This window comes from Dichotomopilus funicola (genome assembly GCF_033296635.1).
Source record: "Dichotomopilus funicola strain CBS 141.50 unplaced genomic scaffold C8A04scaffold_43, whole genome shotgun sequence".
NCBI classification, from domain to species: Eukaryota; Fungi; Ascomycota; class Sordariomycetes; order Sordariales; family Chaetomiaceae; genus Dichotomopilus; species Dichotomopilus funicola.
In genome coordinates this window covers 154,852-170,536 of record NW_026944064.1, presented here as the reverse complement: position 1 = coordinate 170,536, position 15,685 = coordinate 154,852, and the positions used below count along the sequence as shown (strand labels likewise).

The 15,685-nt window shown below is 55.7% G+C and overlaps 6 protein-coding genes across 6 annotated transcripts; 2 read left to right on the top strand and 4 right to left on the bottom strand.

The window, feature by feature from the left end:
• Window positions 1-1,226: 1,226 nt before the first annotated feature.
• On the top strand, window positions 1,227-3,011 carry C8A04DRAFT_38213 (uncharacterized protein; the record flags this gene model as incomplete). Its single annotated transcript, XM_062784157.1, has 1 exon — window positions 1,227-3,011. One exon carries the CDS (start codon window positions 1,227-1,229, stop codon window positions 3,009-3,011), a length of 1,785 nt encoding a protein of 594 aa, XP_062635936.1.
• Window positions 3,012-4,571: 1,560 nt separating this feature from the next.
• C8A04DRAFT_29841 (uncharacterized protein) lies at window positions 4,572-5,483 on the top strand (the record flags this gene model as incomplete). The annotated part of the gene is made up of 1 exon (XM_062781150.1): window positions 4,572-5,483. One exon carries the CDS (start codon window positions 4,572-4,574, stop codon window positions 5,481-5,483), a length of 912 nt encoding a protein of 303 aa, XP_062635935.1.
• Window positions 5,484-5,665: 182 nt separating this feature from the next.
• C8A04DRAFT_13130 (Mss4-like protein) lies at window positions 5,666-7,003 on the bottom strand (the record flags this gene model as incomplete). The annotated part of the gene is made up of 2 exons (XM_062777595.1): window positions 5,666-6,147; window positions 6,229-7,003. 2 exons carry the CDS (start codon window positions 7,001-7,003, stop codon window positions 5,666-5,668), a joined length of 1,257 nt encoding a protein of 418 aa, XP_062635934.1.
• Window positions 7,004-7,394: 391 nt separating this feature from the next.
• On the bottom strand, window positions 7,395-7,895 carry C8A04DRAFT_29839 (uncharacterized protein; the record flags this gene model as incomplete). The annotated part of the gene is made up of 1 exon (XM_062781149.1): window positions 7,395-7,895. One exon carries the CDS (start codon window positions 7,893-7,895, stop codon window positions 7,395-7,397), a length of 501 nt encoding a protein of 166 aa, XP_062635933.1.
• Window positions 7,896-8,972: 1,077 nt separating this feature from the next.
• Window positions 8,973-11,705, bottom strand: C8A04DRAFT_13136 (uncharacterized protein; the record flags this gene model as incomplete). The annotated part of the gene is made up of 3 exons (XM_062777599.1): window positions 8,973-9,348; window positions 9,475-10,910; window positions 10,959-11,705. 3 exons carry the CDS (start codon window positions 11,703-11,705, stop codon window positions 8,973-8,975), a joined length of 2,559 nt encoding a protein of 852 aa, XP_062635932.1.
• Window positions 11,706-12,710: 1,005 nt separating this feature from the next.
• C8A04DRAFT_13119 (uncharacterized protein) lies at window positions 12,711-14,509 on the bottom strand (the record flags this gene model as incomplete). The annotated part of the gene is made up of 3 exons (XM_062777591.1): window positions 12,711-14,004; window positions 14,090-14,239; window positions 14,346-14,509. 3 exons carry the CDS (start codon window positions 14,507-14,509, stop codon window positions 12,711-12,713), a joined length of 1,608 nt encoding a protein of 535 aa, XP_062635931.1.
• Between the last annotated feature and the right edge of the window lie 1,176 nt (window positions 14,510-15,685).

The following is a 15,685-nucleotide window of genomic DNA, read 5'->3' as shown; positions in this document are numbered from 1 at the left end:
AATTCTCTGGCGGTTGGGCGTTGCACTCGTGTGACGCATCGACACTCAGAGCACCACGCAGCTTGTGTGTTGCAGTGTTAGCGGCTAAGTTGTTAGGCTCTCGCTGAATCAAAGTTTGTCCAATATTAGAAGTCAGCTGGAGGTTTCATTCGATGCCACGTTCAATGTCTTGGCCGTGTGCGAAGCGGAGTTTTCGCTCCAGCAAACACCGCAGCAGCCAAGGCCAAGCACCTCGTCAGCGTCGAAGCGAGAGGGTGTCATACAGAGGATTTGCTTGGCTTCTTGAAAAGATCGGTAATTTTTATTGGCGAATTCGCGACCTCGCCCTGTGAAGGGTCGGCACGGAAATACAGCTCTGCCGAGATGCTCTCAGGGCTGCATCCAACGTTGAAACCTCCGTAGGAGGTACGGATGTGTAAAGTTCTGGAATAAGACATGCGCCGTTTCTGAATTGCCAACATCTCGAACGAATACACCTGTTCCTCTTTGCATCTGGACACGACCGGTTGCGGTCCAAAACGGATTGCATGAGACAGCCCCTCCGAGGCGCCATCCCCATGTAAGTATCGGAGATGCTGACTTATTCGCGCGATCAAATTTGTTGCTTCTTAAGCTCCCTTCGGCCCGGCACGATGATTTCAGACAACCCTCGGCCCGGGCTGTCAGCAAAGGCTCCTTCGAGCTAATCCGCAATTTGAAAAGGGCGTCTATGCTGACCGCAGAGACAGCACACAGCAAGCCGAAAGCTCGACAACGGCCCGGTCTGATGCCGCTGTTGACCGGCTCCGGGCCGAGCACGCCCTTCGGGAATCGTTTACCGGGTTCCGTTCGGTGGAAAGTGGACATCATAAATCACATCAATCCCAGCAACCCGCCACCAAAGACCGAGGAGGCCAATAAAAACTCGGGCTACTTCGGACGGGTTCCCCTTTCTTGTTCTCGACCAAGTCGCTCGCCGTTTCAACCCGCTCCGTCGTGTTGGCAATCCCGAGGGTTGGCTCCCGAGCCTCCGAGCCAGAGCGGATGATAACGCGGCCGGTTACGTCAGGCAGTCCCGAAGGAGCGGTGCTAGCCCGACCAAGCCGAAAACAGCAGGTCGAGAGGCATTGCCCCACCCAACCAGCGGACTTGTTGATATAGAAATCCCAACCACTGATTGCGTTTGCAATGGTTTCCGCAAAACAACCCCTCATTCAGTTTTTGTCGATTTTTGACTCATCGACAACATGAAGTCTGAGGGAGCGTTCGTGCTGCCGCTCGATGAGGGCTCTCACAAGAGAAGCCCGAAGCGATCATGGAGGAGATTCCATTTCCACATGATTCCCATCCTCGCGCTGCTCGTCTTCTGGGTGACGTTTTCGAGGACGGATCTCAATGGGTTTCTCAACCACCTCCCGGGCGGGCTCCAGAGAGGCCTACACCATCATGTGGATTTCAAAGCCGGATGTGCACAGCCGGAGCCCCTGACCCCCAGCAAGGACGAGGCCCTCGATAAGGCCTACGAACACCTCACCAGCAGCGACTTCCGCACCGCTGCGGTCAAGCATCTCTCGGGCGCCGTGCAGGTCAAGACGGAGTCGTTTGACGACCTGGGCGAGGTTGGCGAGGATGCGCGCTGGGAGGTGTTTTACAACTTCCACAAGTACCTGGCCGAGACGTTCCCCCGCCTGCACAAAGAGCTGCAGGTCGAGAAGGTCAACACGCATGGTCTGCTGTTCACATGGCAGGGGAGCGATGCGTCGCTGAAGCCGACGCTGCTGATGGCGCACCAGGACACAGTGCCTGTGCCGCCCGAGACAATCGAGGCGTGGACACACCCGCCGTGGAGCGGACACTACGACGGCACGCACATCTGGGGCCGCGGATCCAACGACTGCAAGAACCAGCTCATTGCTCTGCTGGAGACGCTGGACACCCTCCTTGACGCCGGCTTCCAGCCCAAGCGCACCATCCTGCTCTCTTTTGGCTTCGACGAGGAGATCTCAGGCTTCCACGGCGCTGCCAAGTTGTCCACATTCATCGAAGAGCGGTACGGCAAAGACGGCATCGCGGTGATCGTCGATGAAGGCAGTGCATTCGAAGAGACCTGGGGCACGCTCTTCGCCAAACCCGGGACGGCCGAAAAGGGGTACACCGACGTGCACATCACGGTGCGCAAGCCCGGCGGCCACTCCTCAGTCCCGACAGACCACACCGGCATCGGCATCCTCAGCGAGCTCATCACAGAGATCGAATCCGAGCAGTACCCGACCCGCCTAGCCCACGCCAACCCGTACTACACCCAACTCCAATGCGGCGCCGCCTACTCCCCAGAGTTCCCAGACAAGCTCAAACACCTCCTCACCCACCGCCAGCAGCAGCTGCAAGACTTGGGGCACACCTGCTCAAATCCCCGACGCGACAACCTCGCTCTGGAAGCCGCCAGGCTCGGCGGGCCACCGATCAAATACCTCATGCAGACCTCCCAAGCCGTGGACGTCATCAACGGCGGGATCAAAGTTAACGCGCTGCCGGAACGCGTGACAGTCGTGATCAACCACCGCATCAACATTGGCGAAACCACACAAATCGTCAAAGACCGCCTCACCACCCTCGCTGCGGGCATCGCAGACAAATACGACCTGACCCTACACGCCTTCGACGGCAAGACCCACGAACCCTCCTCCATCATCCTCGAACAGCCGGAGGGCCTCCATCTCGAAGTCGCGCCTATCACCCCGTCCGATACCAACACGGAGACTCCCTACTCCATCCTAGCAGGTACCACGCGCGCGGTGTACGGTAAGGACGTGGTGGTGACCCCGGGGATCATGACGGGGAACACAGACACGCGGCATTATTGGGGGTTGACGAGGCATATTTTCCGGTTTTCGCCGGCGCATGACCCGGAGAATGATGAGGCGTTGGATCATATTCATACGGTGGATGAGCGGGTCAGTGTGACGGCGCATGTGAATATGGTGAGGTGGTTTGTGGCGTTTGTGAGGAATTTGGACGAGGCGGGGATTTAGGTTGGGGTTTTTTTGGTGGATGACAGTGACGGGATTGGATATAAGGGTTTGAGGGTGGGTATAACGTGGGTAAGGGATGGGAATATACGATGGGAGAATGGGTATTGTGTCTGGTTGGGTGTGACCTGTTCTCGTCGTTATATTCGATGTTGTTTTCTCTTTTCTCTTTCCTTATCCCCGCCCTCGTTCTTACTTGTGGTCATGTCACGTATCCCAGATCAGAACAAATTGACAAGATTCAACAGATTTCACCCAGCACAGGCGCAGGTGGGCAATTGCCAGTTGCCAGTCAGCAGCCGGCAGCGGGCAGCTAGGTGGGAAGGAAGGTGCGTAGGGGAGAGGGTATATATGGAAGGTCCAACGACCATATTTACAACTAGGAGCACCAAGGTGGTCATTGGCCTAACGGTCACCAGCGGCGGTCCTCGGGAGGGCTGGCCCGGGCTGGGGCTCAATCTGGAAACTTCTTCGGAGGTCAAGGGTTCGAGTCTTATAGCACGGGCAAGGCAGGCGTCGTGAACCTGCTGGCTGTCGGCGTGGACCCTTCTATTACGGGAAGGCAAACACAAAACCGGAACCTCCACTACCGGGTGGAACGGGTTGCGTCGTAAACTCCCCTTTTTTTCTTTTTTTTCTTTTTTTCTTCTTTTTTTCCTTCTCTTTTTTCTCTTTTTTCTTTTTTTTTTGGATCAGCCCGGTAGAGTGAGTGCAAGATGACGCAAGTCAATCGGCGAGTTCCCGTGGTCTACTTGAAGGTTAATCATTTAGCATGCACCGTTCTGATTCCCCGCGCACCTTCCTCACCAGGTTTAATTCTCCTCTCTTTTTTCTCTCTCTATTATTTTTCCAACGTGAACCGGCGAGTATTGCGAAACGAAACGAAACCCCAAAAAACTTCACCACGCGGCCAAGCAGTCAAGCTCAGAAAGCAGAAAACCCGCTTGCTCAGCGTAGCGTGGCGCAGCACCGGACGTCGCACGCGTTCCAAGTCTTACACCTCCTTCGGGACGAAGTTTCGGGGGCCAGCATCGCACGGCATGCAAGTCGCTCACTGGCGCTACCAATCACCACGCACCACAGGTGCATTTTACCCCCCTTTCTTACCTGTCTGTCGCGGACAACATAAGTGGAGGGTTCCCGGTGGCTGGCCGCTTGTCTCTGCGGTCTCTTGCATTTTTGTTTCCCGGATTAGACGGCGGTGCTGTCGCTGCAGCGTATCACAGTGGTTTGTTTTAGAAGGGGTCCAAAGGGGATGGTCGGTTCACAAATAGAAACGGGGCGGATGGGAAGTGCTTGTTTCGGGCATCGGAACTCGTCGGGAGCCTGAATTTGTTTGGGTGTTTGTTGGGCTGTGTGTGGTTTGCAGGCCGCTTATATCAACATCGGCGTCCTGGAGTTTCGGGGTTTTAATTCCTTTCCATTTGGTCCCTTTTAACCTTTCGCCCGCTTGGTCCTTTTTGGACACTTGAACCTAATTACTTACATCTGATTACCTACATTTAATCACACAACATCCACACACACACACACACACATACACACACACACATCGATCCCACAATGCCGGTGGTATCCAAAACAACAAACCCACGCTCCGGGGTAATACCCCCCCGTGGAGACCCCCCCGACTTCACCAGCCCAATCCCCTTCCCCAACTGGCACCGGCCCGGCAATACCAACGACGACAACGACAACGATGACAATGACCCCTTCTCCACCCACCGCACCTCCCTCGACGACCTCGACAACCTCGACAAATTGAACCCTACCGACAACCGTGCCCTATCCACGGGTGCAATCGCCGCTATCGTGGTCGGTGTGGTCGTGTTGTTCCTGTTGATCATCGGCTTGGCCGCGTTCCTGTATACCCGCAAGCGCAGAGCGCGGGAAGAGGAACACCATCGGACTGCGCTACATGTGGCTGCTAAGGAGGAGGATATGGTGCCTTTGACGCCGATTGTGCAACCACCGACGCCACAGCTGCAGCATGCATCCACGCTGGCTGCTGTCCCGGTACCTGCATCGCAGCAACAACAACAACAACAACAACCAAGAGCAGCTGGCGTTACGCTGGCAGACCCTCCACCGCCGTATGTCTACCACGACAGCCCGTCCTCTAGCACAGAAACCGGTGGCAGTAGCGACCACAGCCACAGCGAGGAACATCACGACGCGGTAGTATCCCGCAACGCAAGCCAGAGCCTGCTGCGTCGGAGTTTCAGCCGGCGATTAAGCCGGAGTGTGAGCGGGAGCATTGTCAGTCACAGTGTGATTACCAGTCGGGCAGGGATGATGAGTCCAAGAAGTGTGAGTCCGTTGTCGTCGAGGATGGGGGGCAATGAGCATGAGGAGCATCCAGGACAGAGATGGGGGCACCCGGGTCGAGGGGATGGGAGTGAGGATGAGGAGGAGGATGGGGCGCATGCTACTATTACGGATGGGTTGGTTAGGGATGGGAGGGGGAGGGTGTGAGTGATGATGGATCGGTGGAGTTCATGAAGAAGAGGGAGGTTGAACAGTGAAAAGGGGTTGGCTAACAAGGATACACATCACATACCTGGGGAAGTAAGCCAAGATAGATACTACGATCTGATACGAAGTTCACGGCATTTCACATTTCACCCCCTTTCTCTTCCCTCCCTCTTATACATTAATTAAGGCACCTCATAATCAATCCGTTCCCCATACCTCCGTTCCCCCCACTCCCCCAGCCCCTTCTCCAACCCCTCAAAAAACGCCTCATCAAACTTCCTCCCCGTATCCGGCCCCGCCAACCTCCCCGTCCGCCAAGTCACCCAATCCTCCAACCCTACCCCCTTTTTACTCCTATCCTTCTCCCTGATTAACCCAACCGCTACATCCACCACTCTCCCCTTTTCCCCATCCCCCTGATACACCCTCTCCTCGAGACCATCGACCGAGAAAAACACCGTCGCGCCGCAGGTGTTGCAGAATCCTCGGCGGACGTTGGGAGAGGAGGCATACGCCTGTAGCGTGCCGAAGCCGGTAAAGGTTGATGGGATGGTTGGGCGCAGGGAGGATAGGGGGGCGAAGGTCCAGGCTACGGCGTGGGCGCCGGTGGTGAGACGGCAGTCGGCGCAGAGGCAGATGCAGGCTGCGCGGTTGAGCCGAGCCTCTCCTGTAGTGCCGTTACTGTCTTTCCCATCTTTCTCATCTTTCCCATCTTTCCCATATGTCCCATCTTTCCCATCTTTACCCTGGTGATGCCCAGCCTCGGCCTCAACCTCAGTCCCAGAGGTGGTAACCACCCTCTGCCTAGGCTGCAAAAACCGTCTAAACAACTCATGTCCCTCCTCTCCCCCCTTCTCCGGCCGCGGCATCACAAACCTGACCCCCGCACAATGACACTGCACCACCACCTCGTCCTCCCCGACCTCCCCCCTTGGATCCGGATCCGCCGGTCCGACCTCCGCCAACGGAAAATACTTCTCTGCCTCCTCTTGCGACGGATTCCACACGTGCATCTTCCTCCCCGCTATCTCAGGCACCCACGTCGCCATCCCGGGATCGGCGTCGTCAGATACCTTGGGAGCGAAAACATGCGAGCGGATCTGGAAATTGTCCGGGTCATGCGTAGGTTCGAAGATAGACGTAGCGACGCGCCATTCCGGCAATCCCGTCTCCGGATCCAGGTCATGGTCCCGATCCCCAATATGACATCCACAAGTCTTGCAGAAGAAGCGGGTGGCGGCCGCAAGGGGGGAGTGGATGTATCCCGTGGCGGCGGATTCGAGGGAGGAGGGGGGGAGGAAGGAGGGTTGGATGCCTTTGGGCAGGGGCGCGTGGAAGCAGGAGAGCGTGCCGTGGGTGTAGCGGCAGATGGAGCAGTTGCAGAGGTGGACGGGGAGGGGGAGGGCGGAGGTTGGGAGGGTGATGGTGAAGTGGATGGTGCGGCAGTGGCAGCGGGCGGTGAGGGTTTTGGTGGAGGTGGGGAGTTGGTGGGGGAGGTGCAGGTCGTGGAGGTCTTCCATTGTTACTGGGTACTGGTGTGTGGACGACGGAGAATGGAGTTGTTGTGTTGGTGGGAAGTGAAGATACCAGAATGTGACAAGGAGAGTGAAGTGAAGTTGTGAAATGAAGCTCTGACTTTATAATACCCCAGGGTAACATGCGTCATGCAAGTCACACACACGGCAGCTAGGCAGCGACCCCGCACACATCGAAAGGGCGTACACAAAAAAGTAAAGAGACTAAACTGGCCAGGGATATCATTGTGGGCCGGGTCCTTTACAGCGATCGTTGGATGAGAGAGAATATCTATGTGTACAAATACCGTAATACGGCCGTAAAACCCGCCGAGCTAATATAACTCAACACTCAACCCACCAACATCTTACACCCACACATACATCTGATTAGTGATTACTTCCTCCCCCCCCGCCCACTCCAAAACCCCTTATCCACCTTATCATCCCCCGCCGCCTCCGCCATCCCATGCTTCTTCTCAAACTCCTCATTGTGCCTATCCACCTCCGCCTGCTGCTCCGCGCTCAGCTTCGCCTTCTCCCCCGGCACGCTCGCATTGCTGATCTTGGGCTGCGCCGGCGGGTCGCGCGAGCTGTTCAGCGGCTTGCCCCCGCCTGTGCGGCCTAGCGCGTTGCCGTTGGAGAGGCCGTCGGGGATTACGCCTTCTGTTGGGCTGGTGGATGAAGAGGAAGGCGACGAAGACGACGCTTGTGAGGCTGCGTCTTTGCTGCGGGATCCGCCGCTGGTTGCGCTGGCTTTTTCGGCGGATTTGGGGGCCGATGTGCTGCCGTTGCTGTAGGGGCGTCGTAGACTAAAGGATGAAGAAGATGCTGTCGCGGCTCGGAATGCTGGCGATGGTGCGGCTGCGCGCCGAGATGCGAAAGCTAGTCGGTTCATGTTGACTGTTTGTTGAATCTCAGTATTAAAACCTGAAGATCGGTCCTGATTTCTGTGCGTTGTTATGGGGAGTCGAAATTCAAGTTTCAAAGGTATTGGGTCGACGTAGTCGCGGCTCGGAGTATTCTTTTGACTTTTACTTGTTGTTATGGGAAAGAAACGAAAGTCAAGCTCCCTTTTGTTGAGCTCAAGCTCTCAATCGCTGGTGCTGGGGTCATGGTGAACCTGTTTCGTCCATGACATCATCGCCACCCGGGGACCACTGTTGCTCCTTCCCGCAACACACCCAAGTCCATCCACAGTGCTCCTGCTTAATTGGGCTAAATTCACGTGCCGGGCTTGTCTGTTTTAATGGCGAGCCTTGGATCCAGGGCCGGGGTTATTGTTTTCTCTTAAGTTGCTTGGGATTGACAGAAGTCCCCAAGGACTGTAAGCTGGGTAATTAGACCCTCCTTCCAGAGACTAATTACTCAACACCGTAGGGAGGGACTTTAGCAAGATGACCACCCAGTGGGTAGGTGTACTTGATAGGTCTCTGTAACTCATCAAACCACTCGGTTCTGCAGTTGAGTCTCCGGAACCTATTGAACCCAATCTTGTTCTCGTAGATGAGTCTCCGAAGCTCACCGAACAACATCCTACAACAGCAGTCAATTCTCTGAGCCTCATCGGGCGGCAACTTGCTGCTGCATCCCAGCGAACTAGAGTCGAGGCTGACAGTCCACTTGGTTTGTTGAGTTTTCATGTTATAAGGTAATTACGCCTTACCCTTGATGAGCGCAGGATGAATGGACCTTCGCGCGGATAGCATGTTTAAAGAGCCCTACTAGCTATCCTGGGCAAAATGTTAGGATGCGCCGATCGAACCACCGGGATTACAGTTGGATCTAGGGGTGTGTCACAGTATAAAAGGGGTTTCACTTCCTGCAGCGATGGATATTTGCCGTTCCCAAGGTATTCAGGTGAACACCAAAGGTCAACATAAAGTTGTGATTTAAATATTCATAACCATACTCCCGGATGTATTAAGAAAGGGTAGGAGACCAAGGAAACACACACACGAACCATGAAACAGATCTAAACAATAACATACTCCCTCAACACCTCCTCGACCTCCCTCTCCTCCCTCTTCGCATCCACCCACCCCTCAACCCCCGCTGCAGTCCCCTCCGCCCTCCCATCCGCCGCCCAAACCTCCATCACCGCATTCTTCACCGCCGCGTCCACATTCTTAAGATTCAACAACCTCGTCACCCGGTCCGCCACCTTATCTCCCGACTCCACCACCGCATCCCAAATCGGGTCCTTGTCATCGTACGACATCTCGCACCGGTGCAGGACTTCGAACGCGCGCGCCTGGATGTCGACCACATCGAGTTGCAGGTCGGCCCCAAGGGTGAGCTCGAACCCGGTGGGATCCCAGCGGTGCACGTTGCCGAGCGAGATGGTGGTGCTGCGTTTGTGGAGATGGCTGAGAATATCCGACCCTGACTCGGGCCCGGCACCTTGCCCGCTTAGTCCGGCGGCCAGGCCACCGTATGCGGGAGGGCTGTTGAAGGGGTTGGCATCTGGTTGAGACTCCTCGCCTTCGATGGATCGCACGACGCGGAACCCGGGGACGAGCGACTGAATATCGGTGTTGGTGTGTCCCAGCAGCGTGACATTCCACTGCCGCCACTTGCCCGTGCCGTTCCACTCCGGCCCGATGCTGAGTTTGCCCTCGGCCTGGTTCCACGTAATTGGCGTGCGGACGTATGCGCTCAGGGGGACATTGGTGGCCAGGTCTACTCCTCCTTCGTCCTCGTTGGTGTGCTCATGGGTCGACTTTTCCGGTTCTTCCACCAGCTCAAAGTGCGCATCCTTGCCGACAACGAGCACAATCGTAATTTCAGTCGGCCGTGGCGACCCGTTCACCAGCTTGGGCGAGGTATCCAGGGGTAAGATGGTTCCCTCCTTCGCTAACAAGGGGATATGCGTCAGCTCCCGGTGCAAATGCATGTACCGGTCTCCATCGTACACCAGATGCGGGTGGAACACATCAATGTACCTCCCCTTGGGCAACCACGCGCGGACCCCACCGAGCAGCGACGCCGTGCTGTCGGGCGAGGTGATGGGCGCCACGAGAAGGTTGGGCCCGAAATAGTATTGCGTGGGAACCGTGTAGGCCTCGTCGTCCTTGGGGTGGTTCCAGTACAGTGGCTGGATGAGCGGCTCGCTCTCGTGCACGGCCCGGATGTTCATGGTGTAGAGGAACGGGATGAGACGGTGACGGAGAATGAGGAATGCCCGGATGATCTCGAAGGCGTCCTTCTCGAAGTTCCACGGTTCCTTCGAGTTCCAGATGTTCTTGGTGGAATGCAGCCGCATAATGGGTGAGAACACGCCGAGCTGAACCCAGCGAACGGTCAGCTGGTTGGAGCGGACACCTGCCCAGTGTCCGCCGATATCATGGCTCCACCATCCATACCCAATGTTCGACGCTGTGGCCGTGAACTCGGGCTGAAACTCAAGCCCTTCCCAGGTAATCTGTGTGTCGCCCGAGAAACCGATCGGGTAACGATGCGAGCCAGCGCCGGCGTACCGGGAGAAGGTCAGGGGCCGGTCGATGGTCTTGACGTTGCGCCGGCTTGTGAGGTAGTGGTAGTGGTTAAGTACCCAAAGGGGATCCACGCCCGGAATCTTGGTCTTATTGCCCTGCTGCCAGTCGATCCACCAAAAGTCGACGCCCTGTTTCTCGATAGTGAGCTTGAGCACATCAAAGTAAGCGTCTAGGAACTTTTTGTCAGTGCAGTCGAACTCGATCCGCGCGCCGTTGGAGGTATCAAAATCCAAGGCTTTGGCGACGGCCTCGTACAGATCCTCATACGACGCAATGCCGTCAGCCGGGTGATCGTTTAGCGTGACCCTCAGATTGCGCTTGTGCAATTCCTTGAGAAACCCCTCAGGATCGGGGAATAGATCCCGTCGCCAGCTGTAGCCCGTCCATCCTGCCTTATGCCTGTCGAGTGTTAGCTTCTATCATAATTACTTCGCGACAAAAAGGAGGAAAGAGAAGAGAAAAACCCACCAATCCATATCAACAACCCCCACATTCAACGGAATCCCCTCACTCTTAAACCGATCCATCAACTCCAAATACTCCCCCGCCGAATACTCATGATACCTCGACCACCAATTCCCCAGCGTCCACCTCGGCAACACAGGCTGCTTCCCCGAGATGCGATAAAAATCCCGAATCGCCGCCTTATGGTCCCCATCATACGCAAACACATACCCATCCACCCTTCCCTTCTCCCGCACCGCAATCCACCCCTTTTTATCCCATAGCATACTCTCACTATCATCCAGCACCGCATACCCCTTCTTCCTCGACAACACCCCAGGCTCCAAATCCACCCTCCCATACGCCCCATCCAGCGTCCTCGCCGTCCCGCCCAAATCCCCGTAACTCTTCCCATCATACCGCCACACATCCCCCCGGTCCCCAAGCACCTTCACCGACAACCCATCCGCCGAAAACTTCTTCTTGTCATACGACAACTGGAAATAGTCCGTCGTGATCCGCAGACTGTCCACGGTATCGTGCGTGAGGAAATTGGCCACGCCCACGTCGGGAAAACGCCGGAAGATGACGGAGGTGGAGGCGCGGTCTTCGAACCCGCCGTCGGGGGACCATTCGTAGCGGAGTAGGCGGTCAGTTAGGACGGTGAAGCGGTAGTGGGAGGCTGAGGACCCTTTCCCGCTGGAGCCGGTCACGATGGCTTTGGGGTCGGCGAGGGGTCGGCTGTGGAAGGTGTAGCGGTCGGCCATGGCTTCTTTCTTCCCTCTGATAGGTAGTTTGGTTTGTTCAATTATTGGGGGAATGGCTGAGTGAGCCCGCAACAGAATTCCAGCTTGAAATGTGAAATGAACGTCAATAGCTGAGTCGAGAATTGAGTTGAGAGTTGAGATGAAGTTGAGATGAAGCTTGCTGTCCCATCAGTTGGAGTCGGGAGTCCGAAGGGGTTTGTTTCCCCAATTTACAGCGACCACTCAGGCGCTCCCCTCTCTGTTGCAGCATGCATCCCCTCTGTTTCACCCCGCTGTGACGTTCCGGTTGGTCAGGTGCGCCCTCCCAATCCCTGTCCGATACAATGCGGGGGAGGAACGACTCCCTGAATGGGCACGAGAGCAGAGGGGAGGGTTGACCAATCACAGTGTGCTACCCTAGCGAGTTCTCCCATTTCGATGTTGGATGTTGGAGAAAGATGGGGATGGGGAGAATATCGTGTGGGTGGGAAGATACTCTCATTTTGTCCTCGTGTTGTGGTTTTTGTTGACATGTCTCAGTGATAAATTGAGCGTGACACGTTGGTGTAGCCATGATGTCTTAAAATTGTTGATTAATTAGATTGATCTCGAAACTGAAATGTTTATCCAAAAAATGCTCTAGTTGATCGAGTTGAGGAAGCGTAGAGTTGAAAGCCTGGCGAAGGTTAAGGACGGATGTCGAAATGCCTGACCTTGCTCCATAACGCGCAGAACTACCCGCCGGTCACCGACGGAATTGTGTCCAGCACGGTCCGAAAATCGGGAACCCAACACCTGCCCGTGGACCGCAGCCAATGTAGAGCACTAGAATCTAGATCGCCGATGGCCAAGTCTGCCTCCCTCGGTAAACTGCGAGAGCTACCCTCCTCGACTAGACAGGCAGGTCGCACAGGATCGACATGGTCACGACGGCCCCTCTACCGATGTTCCATTTTCTAGCCCGGTAGCAAGATGTCCGCATCCAGCGCGCACCTGATCATGAATAGCGAAACCGATACCATCCGCTCACCACATACCCGTATTCACATCGGTATCAATCGGCCCATCCCACACCTCACTCAACTCCGACGCCGTGTGCCGTACCCGCTTCCGCGCCTGCACCAGCATCTGCGCCTGCACATTCGAGAACCGTTGATGCCACAGCGCAATATCCTCCGGCTTCTGCAACAAGCCCGGGAAATCAATCATCGCCAGCATGATATCCGCCACCGCCGAGCTGTTCGGCCCACGCACCCGCTCCAGCGTGTAGTACGTCTGCAGGAAATAATTGCTCGCCTCGTCCATGCGCTGGGTGACGTACCGCAGGAAGCCCATGAGGAACAGGTAGGTTGGCACGACGCGCTGGGAGCGAGAGTCTTGTGCTGCGGCCGTGGGTAGGGCGGCGCCGACGCGGTCGAGGATCTCGGAGGCTTCGGCGAAGCGCTGGCGGGCGATGTAGGAGCTGGCTGTGCCGAGGAGGAGGCGGTATTGTGCTGGGGTGAGCAGTTTGTCGGGGGATTTGGAGACTTGTTCTTTTGCTTGCTCTGTGACGCGTTCGAGTTCGGCCGCTTCGTCTTTGCCCCTGAGGCGGAGTACGAGGAGATATTCGCGGGTGGCGGCCATGGTGTTTTCGTCTTCGCGTCCTTGGGCTTGGAGGGCTTCGAGTTGGTCAAGGCGGATCTTGGCCGTTCCTTGTAATACGCGGAGGTATTCTGATTTCGGAAGGGATTTGATTCGTGCCCAGGCCATGGCCATTGGATGTTTCTCTCCGAGAATGATGACACAAAGCCGCGCGACGAAGTGCACCACCGCTCGCCCCAGCTCTTCGCGGGAATGGGATAGGTAGTAGCAGCACTTCATCAGAGCTGGGAAGATGGAAAAGTCTTGGTCTTTGATGAACTGTGGCAGGTCGTCCAGGAGGTAGTTGATCAACTGGACGGCCTCGGCATTTCGGCCGGGCCAGTCAGAAACATTGCGCACCTTGTCATACCAGGTGTTCAGTCGAGCATTGGCTTCGACGCCGCCGGGTCCAAAGTAGCGGTTGTGCTCGGAGAAGAGGCGCCAATGTCCTTGTTCAAAGGACCCTTCCGTGTAGACGCGGAAGAAGCGGAGAATTTCTTCGTGAACGTGAAGTTCTCGGGCGGCGTTGAGGTTTGGGAGTACTGCCAGGTTAGTGGATGCCGGGAGCAGCTTTGGAGATTCTGGTGGCGGTGTTGTGCAAGTGATATCTTTGGCTAGCTTGCTGTGTCCATCGAGGGGTTGAGTGCCGTGTTTTGCCCAAAAGTCGGGGGTACGGGCGAGGTACCGTTCGATATCCTCCCTGTGGACGGAAGGGGGTTAATCATAACTGCCGGAACGAAGACGGCTTCTTGAGTACTAATAATCGTATCGTAGATCACACCTACCAGTCAACGGGCCGGCCCCGAATGAAAAAGTTGGAAGCTTTGCCCTGTGCGTCACGTTGCTTCTTAAGCTTAAGCATGTAGGCCACCTCGGCAGCCTTATTGTTCTTGTCAATGCCCCATTTCCTAATCCGAGTTCTGTACATCTTCACTCTGTGGGCCGACATCGTTAGCCTTGAATATTACCTTCCCCCTTCGGGTCTGGCCGTGCCCGAGTCGGGAAAGCCACCACAAGGACACTCTGCGGAGTTGGACTCACGTCGCAAAGAACGCGTGATTCTGGGCCATGTACTCCATGACCTCCTGTAAGGAACGCTTCTCATGCAGGTAAAGGCGACTGATGGTCTCGCGCTGGGCGTCCCAATCCTCTGCGCTGGCGTATTGCTCCTGCATGCTGCGCTTGGCAGATTTGGACGGGGCCATTTTGGCGAAACCCGAGGGCGGGGTACCGTCGGTGGTCGACGACCGGGGAGATGGGAGACCGGTTTCCACTATGTCATCCATTGTTCCCTGGTGGTGCGGGAAAAAGATGCTGGGATAGGATTCTCAGGAACGGTGTTGTTAGTGTTAGAGATCCGTCGAGGCTCGGCTCTGATGTCTTCTGAAGTGGTCACGTCGGGAGACGGAGTGATTCGAGTCCGGTACCTGAGAGTGCTCAAGTCTACAAGTCCTTTTTGGTGTCCAAGATTCGGACGAAGGCGGAGTTTATGATCGGGGTGTGGGAAGGCTGAGAGGCCGACTGACCGGTTGCTGACTGGCTGGGCGCAGCCGTTTCCAGCCCACAGTGCTCGGCGTGGGGAACTTGTTATGGGATCCCTGGATTTTAGTGGGGTTACCAAATGTCCTTGCATGAAAGTCTATTCCATAATCGTTCTAGCCCCGATTTGTTCGGGGCCGTTTGTTGATCCGCGGCTGACGGTGCTGAAGCGAGCTGTCAACGACATCATCCTCCTCACGCGACTCATACATAAATAGTTACATGGTACGAATACCTTGTGAGATGCAAGTGCAGAATGAAGAAGCCGGGGAAAGTACTGCGAGGCGGTGGGAACCGTTCGCCCGTGGTCATCTTGTCAGATATCACGACCGGCCCACAGTAAGCTACGACGTACGAATAAAAACTCGACAGCTCAAGATCGGAGGCTGACCCTTTGGACAGGGCTATGAACAAAGGGTTTAAACCGGGTGAGATGAGGTTAACCCCACACCTACCACAAGGAAGGAAAGATGACAAGGAAGAAAAGGTAGCTGGGGAGGAGGAGGGGAGGGGCAACCTAGGTAGAATGAAAGATAACAGGAAAGAAAATGTAAGGTAACTAGCAGGGAAGAAGAAAATGGAGAAGGGGACGGAGGATTGGGGAAGGAAAGTCAAAGAAAGCAAGGGTAGAAGGAAGGATGAAAATAAAAAATTAAATAGGGTAAATAAAATAAAATCAAGACAAAGGAGATCAGCTGACAGGACTTTGCGATGGATCGGATTAAGATCAGATTTACCCAATTCGAGGAAAAGTTCCCAACGGCGGACATGTAGGCGACCCATCGGGACATGCAAGTGATGACGGACTCGGCACGCATGATTCTCGGTAAATAAATCCATTG